The sequence below is a fragment of the Melanaphis sacchari genome, unplaced genomic scaffold (assembly GCF_002803265.2).
Source record: "Melanaphis sacchari strain LSU unplaced genomic scaffold, SCAv2.0 Contig1_pilon_pilon, whole genome shotgun sequence".
NCBI classification, from domain to species: Eukaryota; Metazoa; Arthropoda; class Insecta; order Hemiptera; family Aphididae; genus Melanaphis; species Melanaphis sacchari.
Genome location: NW_020270976.1, coordinates 4,344,284 through 4,360,184, shown reverse-complemented (window position 1 = coordinate 4,360,184; position 15,901 = coordinate 4,344,284). Strand labels below are relative to the sequence as shown.

General features: G+C 29.4%; 1 protein-coding gene across 1 annotated transcript; it reads right to left on the bottom strand.

Moving 5' to 3' along the window:
- Positions 1-2,420: 2,420 nt before the first annotated feature.
- Positions 2,421-3,997, bottom strand: LOC112593224 (cuticle protein 16.5-like). The gene is made up of 4 exons (XM_025337576.1): positions 3,897-3,997; positions 3,667-3,778; positions 3,061-3,344; positions 2,421-2,593 (listed from the first exon to the last, which is right to left on the bottom strand). The coding sequence occupies exons 1-3, from the start codon at positions 3,906-3,908 to the stop codon at positions 3,079-3,081; spliced, it is 390 nt and encodes a 129-aa protein (XP_025193361.1). The 5' UTR covers positions 3,909-3,997; the 3' UTR covers positions 2,421-2,593; positions 3,061-3,078.
- Between the last annotated feature and the right edge of the window lie 11,904 nt (positions 3,998-15,901).

Below are 15,901 nucleotides of genomic sequence, written 5' to 3'. Positions count from 1 at the left end.
AAAAAAATATAATTACAATACACAACATTAATTTATAACTTTATAAGCATAATAGATATTCGAGGCGGCCGTGTTGCCTATACGAGATTTGCGATTAGCACTCGCAATAATCATCGACTAACGGTTTACAGGTAGTGACTATAAGATTATATGCTACTCTCTCGTTATTGAAAATATAATATCCGATAATGAAATTCAATTACGTACATGACATACCACCCGCCTTGAAATACCATTTCAAATCAACAGCTGACAATTAATTAATAATATATAAATAATGAGTTCAATGATTAGGTACGTTTCTAAAATTTACATTTTTTTTTTTGTAAGTAAAATACTAAAATACGTGATTAAAAGTTTTAAGAAGTATTTATTGAATTTAACCATGTTATTTTATGTTTTTCAAAATAATGTTTTTGTGTCTAAATTTTGATTTTTAATAATTTAAAAATTATATTTTTTCACAGTTAAAAAACAAAAAAAAAAAAATTATAATAAATATTAATTTAAAAATATTATAATTATTAATTTTGTCCTGTTTTTATTTTTTTTTAAATATGGCCACCCTAGCTTAGTCTTTCCCAGTAGTAACTTTTACATAGCAGTTAGTTGTTTTATTTGATTTATTGTTAAAATTATTAATAAGTTATTGCAACTTATTCCTATTTAAAAATGGAAGTGTTTTATTAATTAACTACCAATTTTTCAATCACCTAAAGCAAATCAGGAACGTGCGATGTTTTTAAATAACTAATGTAGTAACAATCGTACTGTATTGTACTGCGATCACTACAATCATTAATCATTTAAATTGTGTTATAATTTTCTGTTATTTTTTAAAGGTAACTAATTTAATTATATATACTCATATTAATAAAACTATTAGTAATTAATATTATAAAATGTAAATGCTTAAAATATATTTACCAACACTTAAATATGATGTTGGGTGGAATAAAGAAGGGCGGCATAAAAATCTGTCCCTGCGGTTGGAAAAAAAACCAACAAATACTTATTATCACTTTGTGGTTGTTTACTGATTTAGGTCTAATTGCGTCGAGTGTCAATATCGATAATTGCAAAATACATTATTGTACAAAAATGAAATGCGCTCATGAGCGTACGCACAAGTTTAAGCTTTCATTTGCAGGAAAAAAATAAACAATAACGTAGAAGTGAACAGTCTTCTACCAGTATTTATATAATTGCTACAAAGACATGTAAAGCGTAGGTTCGTGCATAGATGAACATTTAACACAACCCGTTATTACATTAACCATTTATTTTCATAAAAAATATAAAAACACGTTTGAACTAGTTATATATAGTTAAATATATGATACAATTAAATAATTAAATGATTATGTTATTTCGTGAAATATCTAAGTACTTTTTAAACTTATTAAATTAAGACAATAAACCGTACACAAAATTTATAATTTAGCTAAATATTTCGTAAATAAATAAATATTGTATAAATTAGAAATAGTAAGGATAAAATGAGATTTTTTTCCATATATGAACTGATTTGCGTCGTATTTAAGGTCGATAATAACCATAAAGATTAAATTAACTACCGTATTTAATAATAAATAATAATAACAATAATACACACGGCCTGATAGTACTTTAATACGTATTTTCAGTACGAATCGGTGTGTATATATTAATATATCATAACTAGGAATCAGATTTTTTAAGTCCTAAAAATTATAAAAGAATGCTCTAAAAAATAACCGAAAATTCCCTAAAAATGCATTTTTGATGGTAAAGTAATATAGTAATGTACAGTTAAAAAAATAATAAAATAAAACCATATATTCATCAAAGTCTATAAAGCTCATATAGGTAAAAATAATTTTTACTCGCCTAAAATGTATTAGCACAAATTAGACACTCAAATAGTTATTAATGATCAAAATTATTACACTTATTTAAACAACCATTACCTTTAGATTCGTACAATAATCTATAAGTATACTATCCATAAATACTAAAAATCTACTTTTTTTTTTTTTTAATTTACAGCTATTTAAGAAATAGAAAATTATTTGTTTTTCTATATTAAATTGTTCTATTTGTAATAGGTTATATTGAAAAACAAATAGATTTTTTATTAAAACAACTACTTAAACAGTCGTAAAAGCAACTAAAGGGAAGACTGACCGCATTTAAAGTTCTACACAAGATTTGTTGAAGCGGATCTACTGGGACTAGGATCATTTTTAGCATCCATTCGAACACGTTGTGATGAGTAATCGAAACAAATCTGGACTTACAAATTCATTGTTCAGATCGAATTTAAATATTACTAGCGGTACAAAAATACATGATATACGATCGTACACGGACATTTGAATCGGGATATAGTATATTCGGATAGGAATAAAATAAAAATTATAAAAAACTCGTATTGTGCGTACATATATATAAATTTTTATTATTTAGTGGATGAATTCAACACCGTAATAATTTAATTGTATAAATATTATGCATGATTAAAGATTGCGAAATTTTCGACGGGCACGTCGACTGCAGCAGCGTAGTTGGACGGTTGGTCTGTCTCTGACACGCGCAGCAATAATTTCAGGATCTGGAAAAGAAATAAAAAAATTATATCGAGTCGAACGCGAACCAACGCGGAGTAGCAGGCTTGCGATTTCGCACGTAAGCTCGCTCGTATTTTACGAGTGTCCGTGCGATTTTTGGGCGCGTCGAGACTTAGATCGTCGCCGACGGCGACGCGTTACCGGCGACCTAGTCGAGACTTCCGATCGACCGTATACCATACGTCCCTTTCGCGTTTGGCGTCGCATCGCGTAGGTACTTATCCCGTTTACGAATCTCGACATCAGCCCATCAAATTCGGTCGGTGTCAAACCGCTGTAGACGGAATTCTCGAAGTGTTTATCATTGGCGGTCAGGCACCGTTTCGCGCAAACGGTATACCTATCGGAAGCACGGTTCAACGGAAGTCGAAACCAAAGTACAAAAAAAAAAACAAGACACGGGGCACCCGGATGATGGGGGTTGTCGTTTTACCGTCTCGTTTCGACTTACCGTAACCATGTCGTCCGTTCAGCGACGGTGGTAGTACACTGGATGGGCCGGGGCGTAGACGGGGGCGCTGGCGACCACGGCCGGGTGAGAGATGCTGACGCTGGAGTAAGAAGTGGCGGCGGCCGGTGCGTGGTAGACGGCTGGTGCGTGGTACACGGCGGCCGGTGCGTGGTACACGGCGGCCGGAGCGTGGTACACGGACGGGGCGTGGTAGACGGTCGGTGCGTGGTAGACGGCCGGTGCGTGGTAGACGGCCGGAGCGTGGTATACTGACGGGGCGACAGCTGGTAATCGGAAACACAAGTGACACAAATATGAGTTAAACGATGACGGGAGATCGTCGTGTTTAGAATACGTTTAAAAAAACGTTTAAAAAACCGCTGCGATCACTAACGCAGTCGGTCTGGTTTTACGAGAGGTTATAAATAAATAATAATAAAAAAAAAAAACAATAATCGTATCGATGACGCGGAGACATGAAACACTTCTATCGCCGTCGTATTAAATCGTATAAACGATGTCACACCGTCGTAATTGTCGTTATAATGATAATAACGACAATGACGACAACGACGGCGATGCGAGTGATACGGAGCTGTGACTCACCGTAACCGTAGATGGCGCGTTTGTCTTTGACGGATTCGGACTTGTCGGCGGCCGGCTTGTCGGCGATCGGGGAGGCGACGGCGGCGGCTACGAGCACGAAGGCGATCAACACCTGGATTGGGGGCGGCAAAGGCAAAGGCAAATAAAAAAAAATTAAAATAATTCAGTTACAAAAAAAAAAAAAAAAAATTAACGATAATGATAATGTGCTGGCGCAGTAAGACCCTCACTGTGAATTGCATGATGGCGGCGATTGGTTTTGGGTGATGTATATGATATACAATTAAGCTGGTTGAGGTGCGGTTGTCGTTTGTCGGAGACTTGGACGAGCTGTTGATGACTGATGACTTTGGATATCGGACGCACAACTTTTATACCGGTCCGCAGTCGCCCGGTCCCGCTCCCCCACCCGTCCACGACCTACCCTTCTCCGGAGACGGCCCGCCGGCCCGGCACAGCGATTTCGCAAAGTCGGACGAGATCGGCATACCATTGTCGTCGTCGTTGTCAACTCTCGACCGAGTCCCAAAACAGTAAGACGGGCACCGCACCCGGTCGAACGGCGGCTACGGTCGTCGAGGAGAGGGTACTAAATAGGACGGGTCGACGAGGGGGTGGCGCGAGTCGGACTTGGTGAGGTCGCTTGCACAACGCGGACGGTAAGTAAGTATATCGTCCGTGAGACGATTATTGACGTTACAAAGTAGGCACAATATGATTGTAAAAATAGGTGTGATGTCGATATTATGACCGATGACCGTCGTAGCGATATCGTTTATTGTGACGATGGCGACGATATCACACGCGGGCGGTCGACCTCGGACCGACGTTCGGTCTTTCGGCCCGTCACTTACAGCTGGACCGACGGGCACCAGTCGCGCGCGACGCCGGTCGGACCGCGGACGCCGCGTCCGTTTGTCCGTCTACGCGGACGACTTGCGGCGCATCGACCACGCATAGCGTGTACAATGTGTACATTGTGCTACAGTCTACATGTCACTACGAGCACGGAATCTTACCCCGGGAAGTCGAGTGATATTTATTGGTTTTTGTAATTTCAATAGGTTTTTATTTTTTTATTTTTTACTATCGCGATAATTACGATTTTCACCACGATAATCTGAAAATATAATATTGCCTATTACTGGGGCTCGGATTTTTTAGGCGAAATAAATCCTTAAAAAAAGCATTTATTAAATTTTATTCTAAAAAAACGATTTTAAATTGCACGTAAAATTAAATATTAAAAAAGGGATTTACACGACCATACACATTCGGTCAAGTTACTTTCATTAAAACTCATCCTATTGGGTGTTAATGACGGTTATAGTTAAATTATTTAGAGCACCTATATCTCACTGATTGATATTTACCGGTCAATTAAAATATTAGAATGTGCTATAAAAACACGCAGATATAATTCAGATAATTTTAAAACTATACGATTTCGGCGCAATGACGATAGTTATTATATCAGTCATCCGTTTATTATTAGTTTTTTCACCGGTTTTATAATTTCTAGCAATAATAAAATAGTATTTTTAGTCTATAACTTATAAATAAGAAACATTTTCAAGAAAAATACGTAAAAATTAAGAAAAAAAAAAAGCAAACAGGGAAAAAAGCAACAAAAAACAGGTTTTGTAGAATAAAGCAAAAAAAAAGTTTACTTCATTGAAATCAGAACGATTTAAAACGTATTTATATATAATAATTATCTTTCAAAAAAAGCATTTGCTATAAAATCCAAGCTTTACTTATTACTCATAAAATATATCTTAAAAAATGTGGAAAAGTGTACAATGATTCATCAGTATTATATTATAATTCCTCCAAAAAAGTAATTCGTTAGACGAACTCCGATAACGATGATTATATTATTCACTCGACTCGTTTTTAAAGCATAATTTTCTGTAATATTACAGTTAGTTAGTTTTTTTTTTTTTTAGTTACATTTTGTTTTGTTTTATTAATATTTCTTTTTTAAAAAGAAAACGTTTATTTTTACATTTTTAATTATTATAGCGTTACAAACCTTTATTAAAATGCATGATAATGATGTATAATACTACTGATCCTAAAATAATTGTTTATATATTAAATGTAATATTAATATTATTCATGTATTTTTAGTAGAATAAATATTCTAATAAAATAAGAAATTAAATAAAACATTTAACAATAACAGAAAAAAAAAATAGGTACCTATACAATTTAAAACAACAATCATTATTATTAAAATAACTATTGTAAGATTAACCATTGATAAAATTATTTCTGTAAAAGATCATAAATAATATTGTTCAAACATTTCAAAAAACATTTCATGGTAAATAATAATTAGCCTTATTTTTTTACTATTGGTATTTAATTTCTGCGTATGCAATGTATTCATATCATAATAAATATCAACTGATCGTTTTATTTTTCGGTTCATTTGAAATAATTATAATTTTTTGCTCCATCTACGTCTTTGTTTGCTTTTGACAATAAACATAAAATTAAATTAATTTGAATTTTAAACAACTGTCATGTTTAATTATTCGGCCGAAGGGATAGTTTAGTTTTTTGTAAATCTATTATAATTATTTGTTTAAGTTGTACAAAGCGGTGTACAGGAATAAAATGTCATAGAGGACTGCATTACTAACAAAGTATAAACAAAAAAGTAAAACAAAAAAAAAAGTAGGAACGAGTATGTAGAGATTTTCCGGAAAGGTTAATAATATTATATTAATAATCAGGGCTCATAACTTATAGCTCTAAAAAAGGTTGTTATAACACATGTAGGTAGGACTTTTAATCTTTTAGCTGTTCTGTTATTTTAAACAATAGAACCAGGTTTACAAGTTGTCATATACAACATCTCGTATTTTACACTAATATATTATATACTACGTAATCTGGAACATTACACGTGGCTAAACATTACTTATACTTAAAATATATAAAATTGTAATGGAAATTCGTGATTTGTATCATGATATTTTAAAGAAAACAATAAGTGTATTTAACACTTTTTTATAACTATGTATTTGTTTCACTTTTTTATTTTTTTTTTAAATTTATGTTTTATTCTGAAATAATATGCTAAGAAGTCAAAATATAAATACATCAGTAGTGTAACTGGCCAAAAATACGCGTAGCTAGACATAGATATTTCAATGAATATTGACGACTGTCATTATAATTATTTTTAATTGATCTTTTATTTATTTTTTTAACGTTGTGTTATAAATTATAAATGTATATGCATTTGTTTAAATATTTAAAAATATAATTATATTGTTTTAATGTCTATTAGTCGAGATAAACCGTCTACAACAATGACATTGGATCAAATTTTGAAGACTGCGTTTATTGTTAACCGACCATCAACAAATTTGCACAAAGAACTAATGAGTGAAATAATTAAAGGTTAGCCAAGTCATACTAAATATGTGATATTATTTGATCGATAATCGATAATTATAATAGGTGTGTGTTTAAAAAAGACCGTTCGATTTGCGCCAAAAAAGCAAGAAGTTTCAAACGAATTATCAATGATTTTAAAAAGACGTGTAGCGTTTGAATTATCAAGTTCGAGTAACGAAAGTTTATGCAACGATCAATCAGATGATTGGAATATACATTATGATAATTGATTATTTTTAATTCTATTTTAATAGTATAAACTAAGCATTTTTATTATATATTCGAAATTTTTAAGTGCACAGGTTATTTGATGAAATAATAGTAAAAATGGTTTTATTTACAATAATATGACTTTAGAGCCTTAATAGAAATGTAATTCTAGTAATAAAATGAATTTCTCAATGCAAAAAAAAAATAAAAAAAATATTAGTAAAAATAATTTTAAATTTATTATAATAATGTTTTAGAGGATTAGTACAAAATAATAATAATAATAAAAAAATGTAAAATTTGAAATTTTGTTTTTTTTTGGGGCAAGATAATTATAACTTTTACTAAAAACAAAGTTATATGTTATTAATAATTTTTATAATAGTACACATATTATCGAGAAAAAAATATTTATCACCTACACTGGAGTTGCAAAGAAATTTGCTCAATAAATCATATCTAATAGTGTAGTATTGCAATATAATATTTTGCTGGTAAACTTTAAAATGAGAAAACTTATTGGTTTTAAATGATTTCATATTTTTCAGTAACATTACAATTTATAATATTAAATTTTATATGAAAAATAGCGTGCTATCCATTAAAGATTAGTATCTGTTGATTGACAGCTAAATAACGAAGTTAATATAATTTTATAATCATCCTATTCCCAGAAAATATACAACATATACATTTAATTCATAAAAAATAGAGTGGTTTCAACCCTCATCATCATCTCAATTTTTAAATGGATACAACCTCGTTATCTTATTAGTACTATCGTAAATGTTAAAAAATGTACAAATTGATCTTTTTGCGAATGATTTTAATTAACTGGAATTAAATCTATTAAAATGTAGAACTATAATTATTTCACTGATAAAAAAATATTAATTTTAAATAACAAAATAAATTACGAAATTTGGAGTTTAAATAAACGAATACACTATTTTACTTCAACATTAGTATAAAATGATTAAGTGAATCATAAAAATTGATTTATGTAACGAAATTATTTATAACATGTTGTTAGAGAATATAAAGTAATATTTTTTTCAATAAAAATAATATGTATATATATTAAATTAACATCTACGTATAATGTCGATGATATAAAAATGAGAAAGAATTTTTTTTATACATAATGTGTAAAATAAATTATAGATTTTTTTATGATATATTATTAGAGCTTTGGTAAATTAGGATTTATATTATATTCCCGTGAAAAATGTAATGATCCTGAAAGTTGGTAACAGTTTTATGAATTGAGCCGGGTTTTATTTGCTATATTTGTAAGTATTCTTCAAAATCTATTATAAATTGTAATGTAATTAACTAAATAAATTACAAAAGTATCTTCAAGTGTTTTTTTTTTTTTTTTTTTAATGAATATGTCACGTCGAATTTATGAAATCGCCGATTTCATGAAATCACCGACGTTGTTACCGAAAACGTAAAATCAGCAACTTGGTTACCAAATTCACGGAATCGGTGAATTTTGATTGCTGATTTCATTAATTAGGCAGAAGTTTTTCTTGCCGATTGCGTGAACGCGCGGTAACACATTGTTATGACATAATTACAAATAGTGGTAATTGGTATCCAAATGAATAACCGATAATTTTACGCGTGCTCATTGGCATTACCACATCATTATCTTTAACCCGGCATTAGTCGCATCGCGTTTTAATTATCATCTATGTCATTGCTACTAAAACCATCGTCAGATAATATTTCCTCATCTAAAAGAAAGGATTCTGAGCACACGGTTAGAGCGGAACAGTTTGGCTGCTATACAAAGTACTGTTCCCTAACGACTGCAGACGTTCAACCGAATGAATATTCGTAATGGGAACTCATTCGATTAGGGTAAATTGGGACCGTACAATAAAGATATCGATGTTGTACTTCCGTACGAATTGCACATAAAAAAAAAAAAATAAATAAAAAAACGCACATACAACAAAAAATTAGCTGCATACGAATTGCGTCCCTGAAATTAAAATTGCGATATGTGACGTATTACGTAATTGCATCCCGAATTTTCTTTACTGCTATACTAATTACATCCCGATTATATTTAACAACTAGTAGGTTCAATTGCACGGAAAATAAATAGCTGTGAAGCTTTCCGTTCAAAATTTAACGGTATGTTTTATTCAATTCATTCAAATATATACTTAAAAACGTACAAAAAGATATTTACATAAAAATGTGCAGTAGTAGTCAAACAAACAAAGAAAACGAGTCGTGAAATATGTGAAAAACAAGAATTTTCAAGAAAAGAAACGATTAAATACGACGTGAACGAAATAACACGTTTTGATTTTGTCAAAACTGTAACGTTTAAATTTTTACCGAGCCATAAATAATATTATAATATTCATATTACACATTATAACTTACATTTTTTACTATATTTTAACTTATTATTTTATTTTTATATTTATTGAACGAAAACAATATTTTTAAACTACCTTTAGCAATACAGTATTTATAATATTTATTTAATGCTGATTTTGAGTCCTAAATCTGTATTAAAATGGAAAGGAAAATAATGTAATTAGGTATATCGGACGTAATTTCAGTATAGTTGTTAAATATTATTGGGACACAATTTGTAAAAAGGGATCTTGGGACGCAATTCATTTTCACCGAAAAAATTATATGATGTGTAATTCGGCATGTCATCCTGGCCGTAATTATATTTCTATAAAAATGACAAGAAATAAAAAAATGTCCTTAGGGTTAATTATATATATAAAATATAAATAAAACAGAAAATACTAACAAATAATACGATAATTCTCCGTTAATGCAAAACAGTCGGCAATATTCTGCACAACTAATAGTAATTTATAACTTAATTAGATACTAACTACTCGTATAGTAGCTACAATTCAATTTATGTTTTAACATAATCCATAGGATTCTTCTCATCGGAATATTAAAATACATATTTACATCTGTTCTATGTTTGTTTTTCATTCGTATAAGTAAAATTATTAATTTTATTTATTTAATTATTAATTTATAGACGGGTAGAAATCAATTTAAAATTTGTAAAAATAATAAAATTGACAACGTTATAATTGAAACTAATAACAATAGTTATATTTAATAATAGTAATAACTAAATATTGTTTTGTAAAAAACAAAACTGAAAACCTGAAAAATTACTCGTGATAAGTCATTTTTTTTTTTTTCAAAAACATTGAGAGAAGAATCATTCAAACTACCTATGTAAATTATATATTTTTGTTTACACAAGAATTTATCGAGTTGAATTACTTTTACGATCAATTATACGCTCCAAGACGAGTAGAATCGCCAATTTTGAATAGAATACCGTTTTGATATAACCAAATGTCTATAGCATAATATAATATATTGTATAATTAGTGGTGCTATAGAATATATACGGTTGTGTAGTGTGTACCTAACCCAATATTGTACACCGCCGATTCGTCTTGGGCGCGGGCGTTATGCTCAGCGTGACGAAATCCGACGAGAACGGGGAAACAGTACAATAAAAATAATAATAATATATAACATAATAATATAATATTACTAAAATATAATATTAGTATACGGTTGTACATGGTCAGCCGCGTTTGTATAGCCTTGTTCGGTCGGTAAGACCTATAAACGGTTTTCCCGATACCGAAAGATCCGTGTCAAGTGCCAAGTGCTCGGGTCGGCGTAATCGATGAGATATGTATATAACAAGTTTAAACACACACACACACACACACACATAGTAAATAGGTATATAATATTAAATATTATTATTATACAGGGTGATGTACCACATTTATTTACTCTAATTTTTTTTTGCCATTTTATAATGGATTTATTCAAATCTTGATTTTTGGGATTTTTGAAAATTGAAATATATACTGAAGTATCATATTTTTAAATATTTACATTTTTGAATCATCAAAATTAATTGATTTTCTACAGTAAACGAGAATCACTTATTTCCTATACAATTGTAATCATATTTTTTTAATTTTTGAAAATTTTGATTTACCTAAATCGAAATTCGAACGTGCAGTTTTTGAGATATTTAACTTTGTCACTTATAGGTCCACGGTTATGGGTTTGAAAGAAATGAGGGTTACGATGATTTGAAAACAGTGAAAACTTAAGTAATTTATATCAATCTGTCAATATCTTTTCAACTTGTAAAATTGTGTCCGACTATAGTAAATACCTACTAGATCCATCTGTTTTTACATTTCCGGATAAATAAAAATATAATCTTTGAACAGCTCCGCCGACAAGTGATTATTTGAATAACGAATTAAAAAAAAAAAAAAAAAAAAAATAACAATAATGCGAAGATGCTTAGTGAATCACCCTATATATACGAATTATACTCTGCCGTTGCCTACATTCCGATACTGGTAATTCAACGTGTGCACGATGCTCGTATCGTGTATACACACACATATTATATAGAATTAGATTTAGATTTAGGTGTGCACGCATATATGTAGCTATTAGATCTATAATAACCACGAACATGGTCGGCGTTTAATAACCGTATTATTATACGCTGTTACGACAACCCGCGGCGAGCGGTTGTCACTGGTACGCTGCGTTTCAACAGCGTTTACAATGTTCCGTGTGGACCACAATATCACGGTTATCATAACACTAATAATATACACCTGTTGTTACAACAACAACAACTAAAGTGAACGACGTCAATTCTCTGAAGTCTGAGTATCCAAGCCTCGTGTTCCAGCGGATCCGGTCGATTTTTGCGACCACAGAACTTATTTTGAGTCGATACCAACTCGTCATCGCTTGCGTTTATCCGCTGTTGACCGGAAAATCGCGGGTATCAAGAACCTTACGAGTTAAAGGCTGTTTTTCTTTCCCCGCAATGCGTTTGACCTAATCAAATGATTTTTGAAATGCGTAGGTATAATGGAGAGAATTACGACTGACGAGTGACTTTTTCCAAGTTACAATAACACGGCTTATGGCGCACATTTATTTTAAACGTGTAATGATTGATTGAAAACGATTTTAGTTCAAATACTTTGCTCTATGATCAATAATTACAATCATGATTTTTACACCGAAATACTCACAGCAGTGAAAATACGTTCTGCACTCAGAACAGTCAGAACATATAGCGTTCAACGTGTTAGCTGAGTTTATAGTTTGAGATTAAAGTAAACCGTAGTAAACTTAAATAAATTATTATGATGAAAATATATTATATAAAAATACCTACCAAACTTTAAAAAACTATTTTAAAAATGTTTTGTTGATTAAGTTTCTTTTCTATAGTTTCTATTATTAAATAAGAAAACGTTAAATTCGACTCAAACTAGTTTAAAAAATAACAATAATAACAATAATTATTCATCCAGTCTGAAATACTGACAATGTTTTTCTACTTTGGGTGTTAATAATTATTAGTAAATGTAAGTGAATTCCTTACAATTTTTATGAATTTATATTTAATCAACCTTTATTATCAACTTATTAATACTAGACAAAATAAATTTGCTTTCTTTATGATAAAAACTCCAAAAACCTATAAATTAATTTTTCTTGTAAGGTAATTATATTGTATTACAAATATTAAATCCTGGAATTTGCAAAACAGTGTTTCAAAATTTATTGAAATATATGTGGATATAATATAATATTATTATTACAATTCAATCAATGTAAAATTATATAAAAATACAAATATCGACTGTTTTTCATAATTTTTTAATATCGTGTAAAATATTAAGGTAGTTGAATACGAAAACAAAAATTATTGATTCAAAAGTAAAAATTAATTTACATTCCAAAGATAGTTATTCTAAAAGTTATTACTTTAATTTTTATAAATGACTTATAACTATAAAACAAAACATTCATAATCCGAGCTTTTTGTTTGTTTAAACGTTGTATTAATACGAATTTAATCCGGAAAAAATTTAATTTCAAGACTACAAACATTGTGTTTGAAAATGGCAAATTTATGACTTAATGTTTTGAATTAAATGCACAAGACGTACTTGACATTTCGAACAAATTGTTGATGACGACGATGTGGATAATCAATCATAAAAATGTTCATACGTCTGTTACCCCAACCATATTATTCTATATGCATTGTATTGCCTATGACTATCCGTTTTCTCGGCCACTTGTATACACGACAATGAAAACTAGATTGTGAGCTATTGTGAAGAAAGCAAATAAAATACTTTCAATTATTATGTCGTTTTTTCTTGTATCACGTCCCGGTAATTATTATGGGTATGGCATCTGTTCAAGTGTGCCTGTTTGTAACTCGAGAGGCCATTTGTAATCGCCATTTACAGAAATTATGACCTAAACTGAAAATATTTCGTAATACTGACGGTGAAATTTATTAAAAAATATATAAATAAATAAATAAATAAAATTATATAATTAAACAAAAAATATTTTTAGAAACATATAAAACGTGACGTACAATAGATTTCAAACATATATTATAATATGTATAAAGCCACGGATTCACGATAATTTACCATGCTACCACACTAGTAGTAGATACCTATACTCGAGCTAATATATTAATCAGCCGTTACAGATTTAATCAAAAAATCGAATAGGTTTAAGCTTATAATAATATTCAATATTTTACATATAATCATCAGTCTTATCATGTATAATATATTATTTTACCTAAAAATAGTTTTAAGATAGTTTTTAATTATCTAGTACTACGCTTCCGTTTGTGACTGAAAAAAAAGTTCTTGAAACACATTTTTAGGTACTCATAACTTTGATTGTATAAATAATTTTTAAACCTTTTTAGCTATAAAATTTGATACCTATAATTATATTTTATCATTTTTAAATAATAAATATACATATAATAGATATTTTTTTTCAATACTTTAAAAGAAAATAATATTTTATTAGTATTTCAGAAGGGGATTTTAGTTTACACCTAGGTTTAGAAGTAGATACAATATAAGGTATTTTAAAGATTACCTCAGCTATTCGCACGCTATGATATATAGAATAATTGTATAATACAGTAGGGTTAATTCGAACGAGATTGGGGAAAGGGATCGTTCGGATTAACGATTTGTTCGGATTGTTTATGATTTAAAAAAAAAAATCAATTTTCTTGCGATTTAAATTTTGAAATTTATCTCTCTATCTATACTGTAGTATTAATTTATAAAATTTGTTGTTGAAAAACACAATGAATACAATCAAAATCATTATAATTATGCATATACAGCCAGCTATTTATGTTCATAATATATTGCATATTATTATGAATTATGATACCCACGTGTGTATTAGTATATCGATGCGGTTATTTCCAAGCCCGTTCGGATTACCACGTCTCTCGGATTAGCCTGTGTTCTGATTGACGAGACCCTACTTCAGATAATATATGAGTGCGGGTGTTGTAGTTGCATAGGCGCTTTTCATTCTAATCGATTATTATAAAGGTTTAACGTAAAATAGATACTACTGAGAATTGTATATTCTGGCTATTTTAGAACCTGTACATTGTACTAGGATGAATGCATATTGCTTTTACGATGATATGTGTTTATTTATTTATTCACAATATATGTGTTAGTCATCACCTTCTAAATCACTAAAATGCTTAGGTCTGCAACTTAAGTGGTGGTAGCTTCTAGTATCAAATTGTATTTAATTGGTATTTCTAATGATTTGAAAATATTCATAAAAAATAGAGTAATAAAACAATATTAGTTTTTAACAAAATCAATTGTTTTTACTGTCCATATATACTTACAGTTTTCACAGAATTCTGTATAAGTATTTTGTAGACATAATGTTATAAATTATAATAAAATAAGTACCATCTAACTTAATACATGATTTTTTGATAAATATTAGTTCAGCTTGTCATTATATGACTAATAGAAAAATAAATTATAAAATATTCTTAGAAGTAAAGGTTGGCATAATGTTTCAGCTCTGAATAACTGTTGTTAATGTAAAATCATAAATTAAGTACAAATATTGGAACTTAGAACTTTTAACTATAATAAGTATAACTTCTATTTTTCAGTAGCCTGCTATTATATAATCTAATTTGATATATATATTTAAGTATATTAATTTAAAAGATTAAAAATAATTATTAGATTATTTTTATAAATAATTATTTAGCTTTTACTAGGATTAATAATATATTCTTATTTTTTTTTTATTAATATTTTTTTATAATATTATTTAAGTATTATATTTATATATGTACCTATGACTATGGATATTATGGTACATTTATTTTATTGTTTAATATATTGAGAAAAAGTTTGTCGATAAAATAACTGATTCACCAAGGAATATTTCTTACTACAGGTGGCTTTCCTTGTATTTTATCATTATTTTTTTTATCATTGTTGTTTTCATATCGGTTTTGCTATATTTTATATGAATGCATTCGATCGTCGGCGACAATGACCAATATCATTGACAATTTAATGTATACTAGTCACTAACAATAGTATACCTATATATTATTGTATTATATACGAACGTGATATTATATAAGGTAGGTTACCTATCACAGATATATATTAGTAATAATAATGTTACTCATACAACAATA

Coding starts and splice junctions, on each gene's coding strand:
- LOC112593224 (XM_025337576.1), bottom strand. Junction 3,345..3,666: donor ACGCGCCATCTACGGTTACG/GTGAGTCACAGC, acceptor TCCGATTACCAG/CTGTCGCCCCGTCAGTATAC.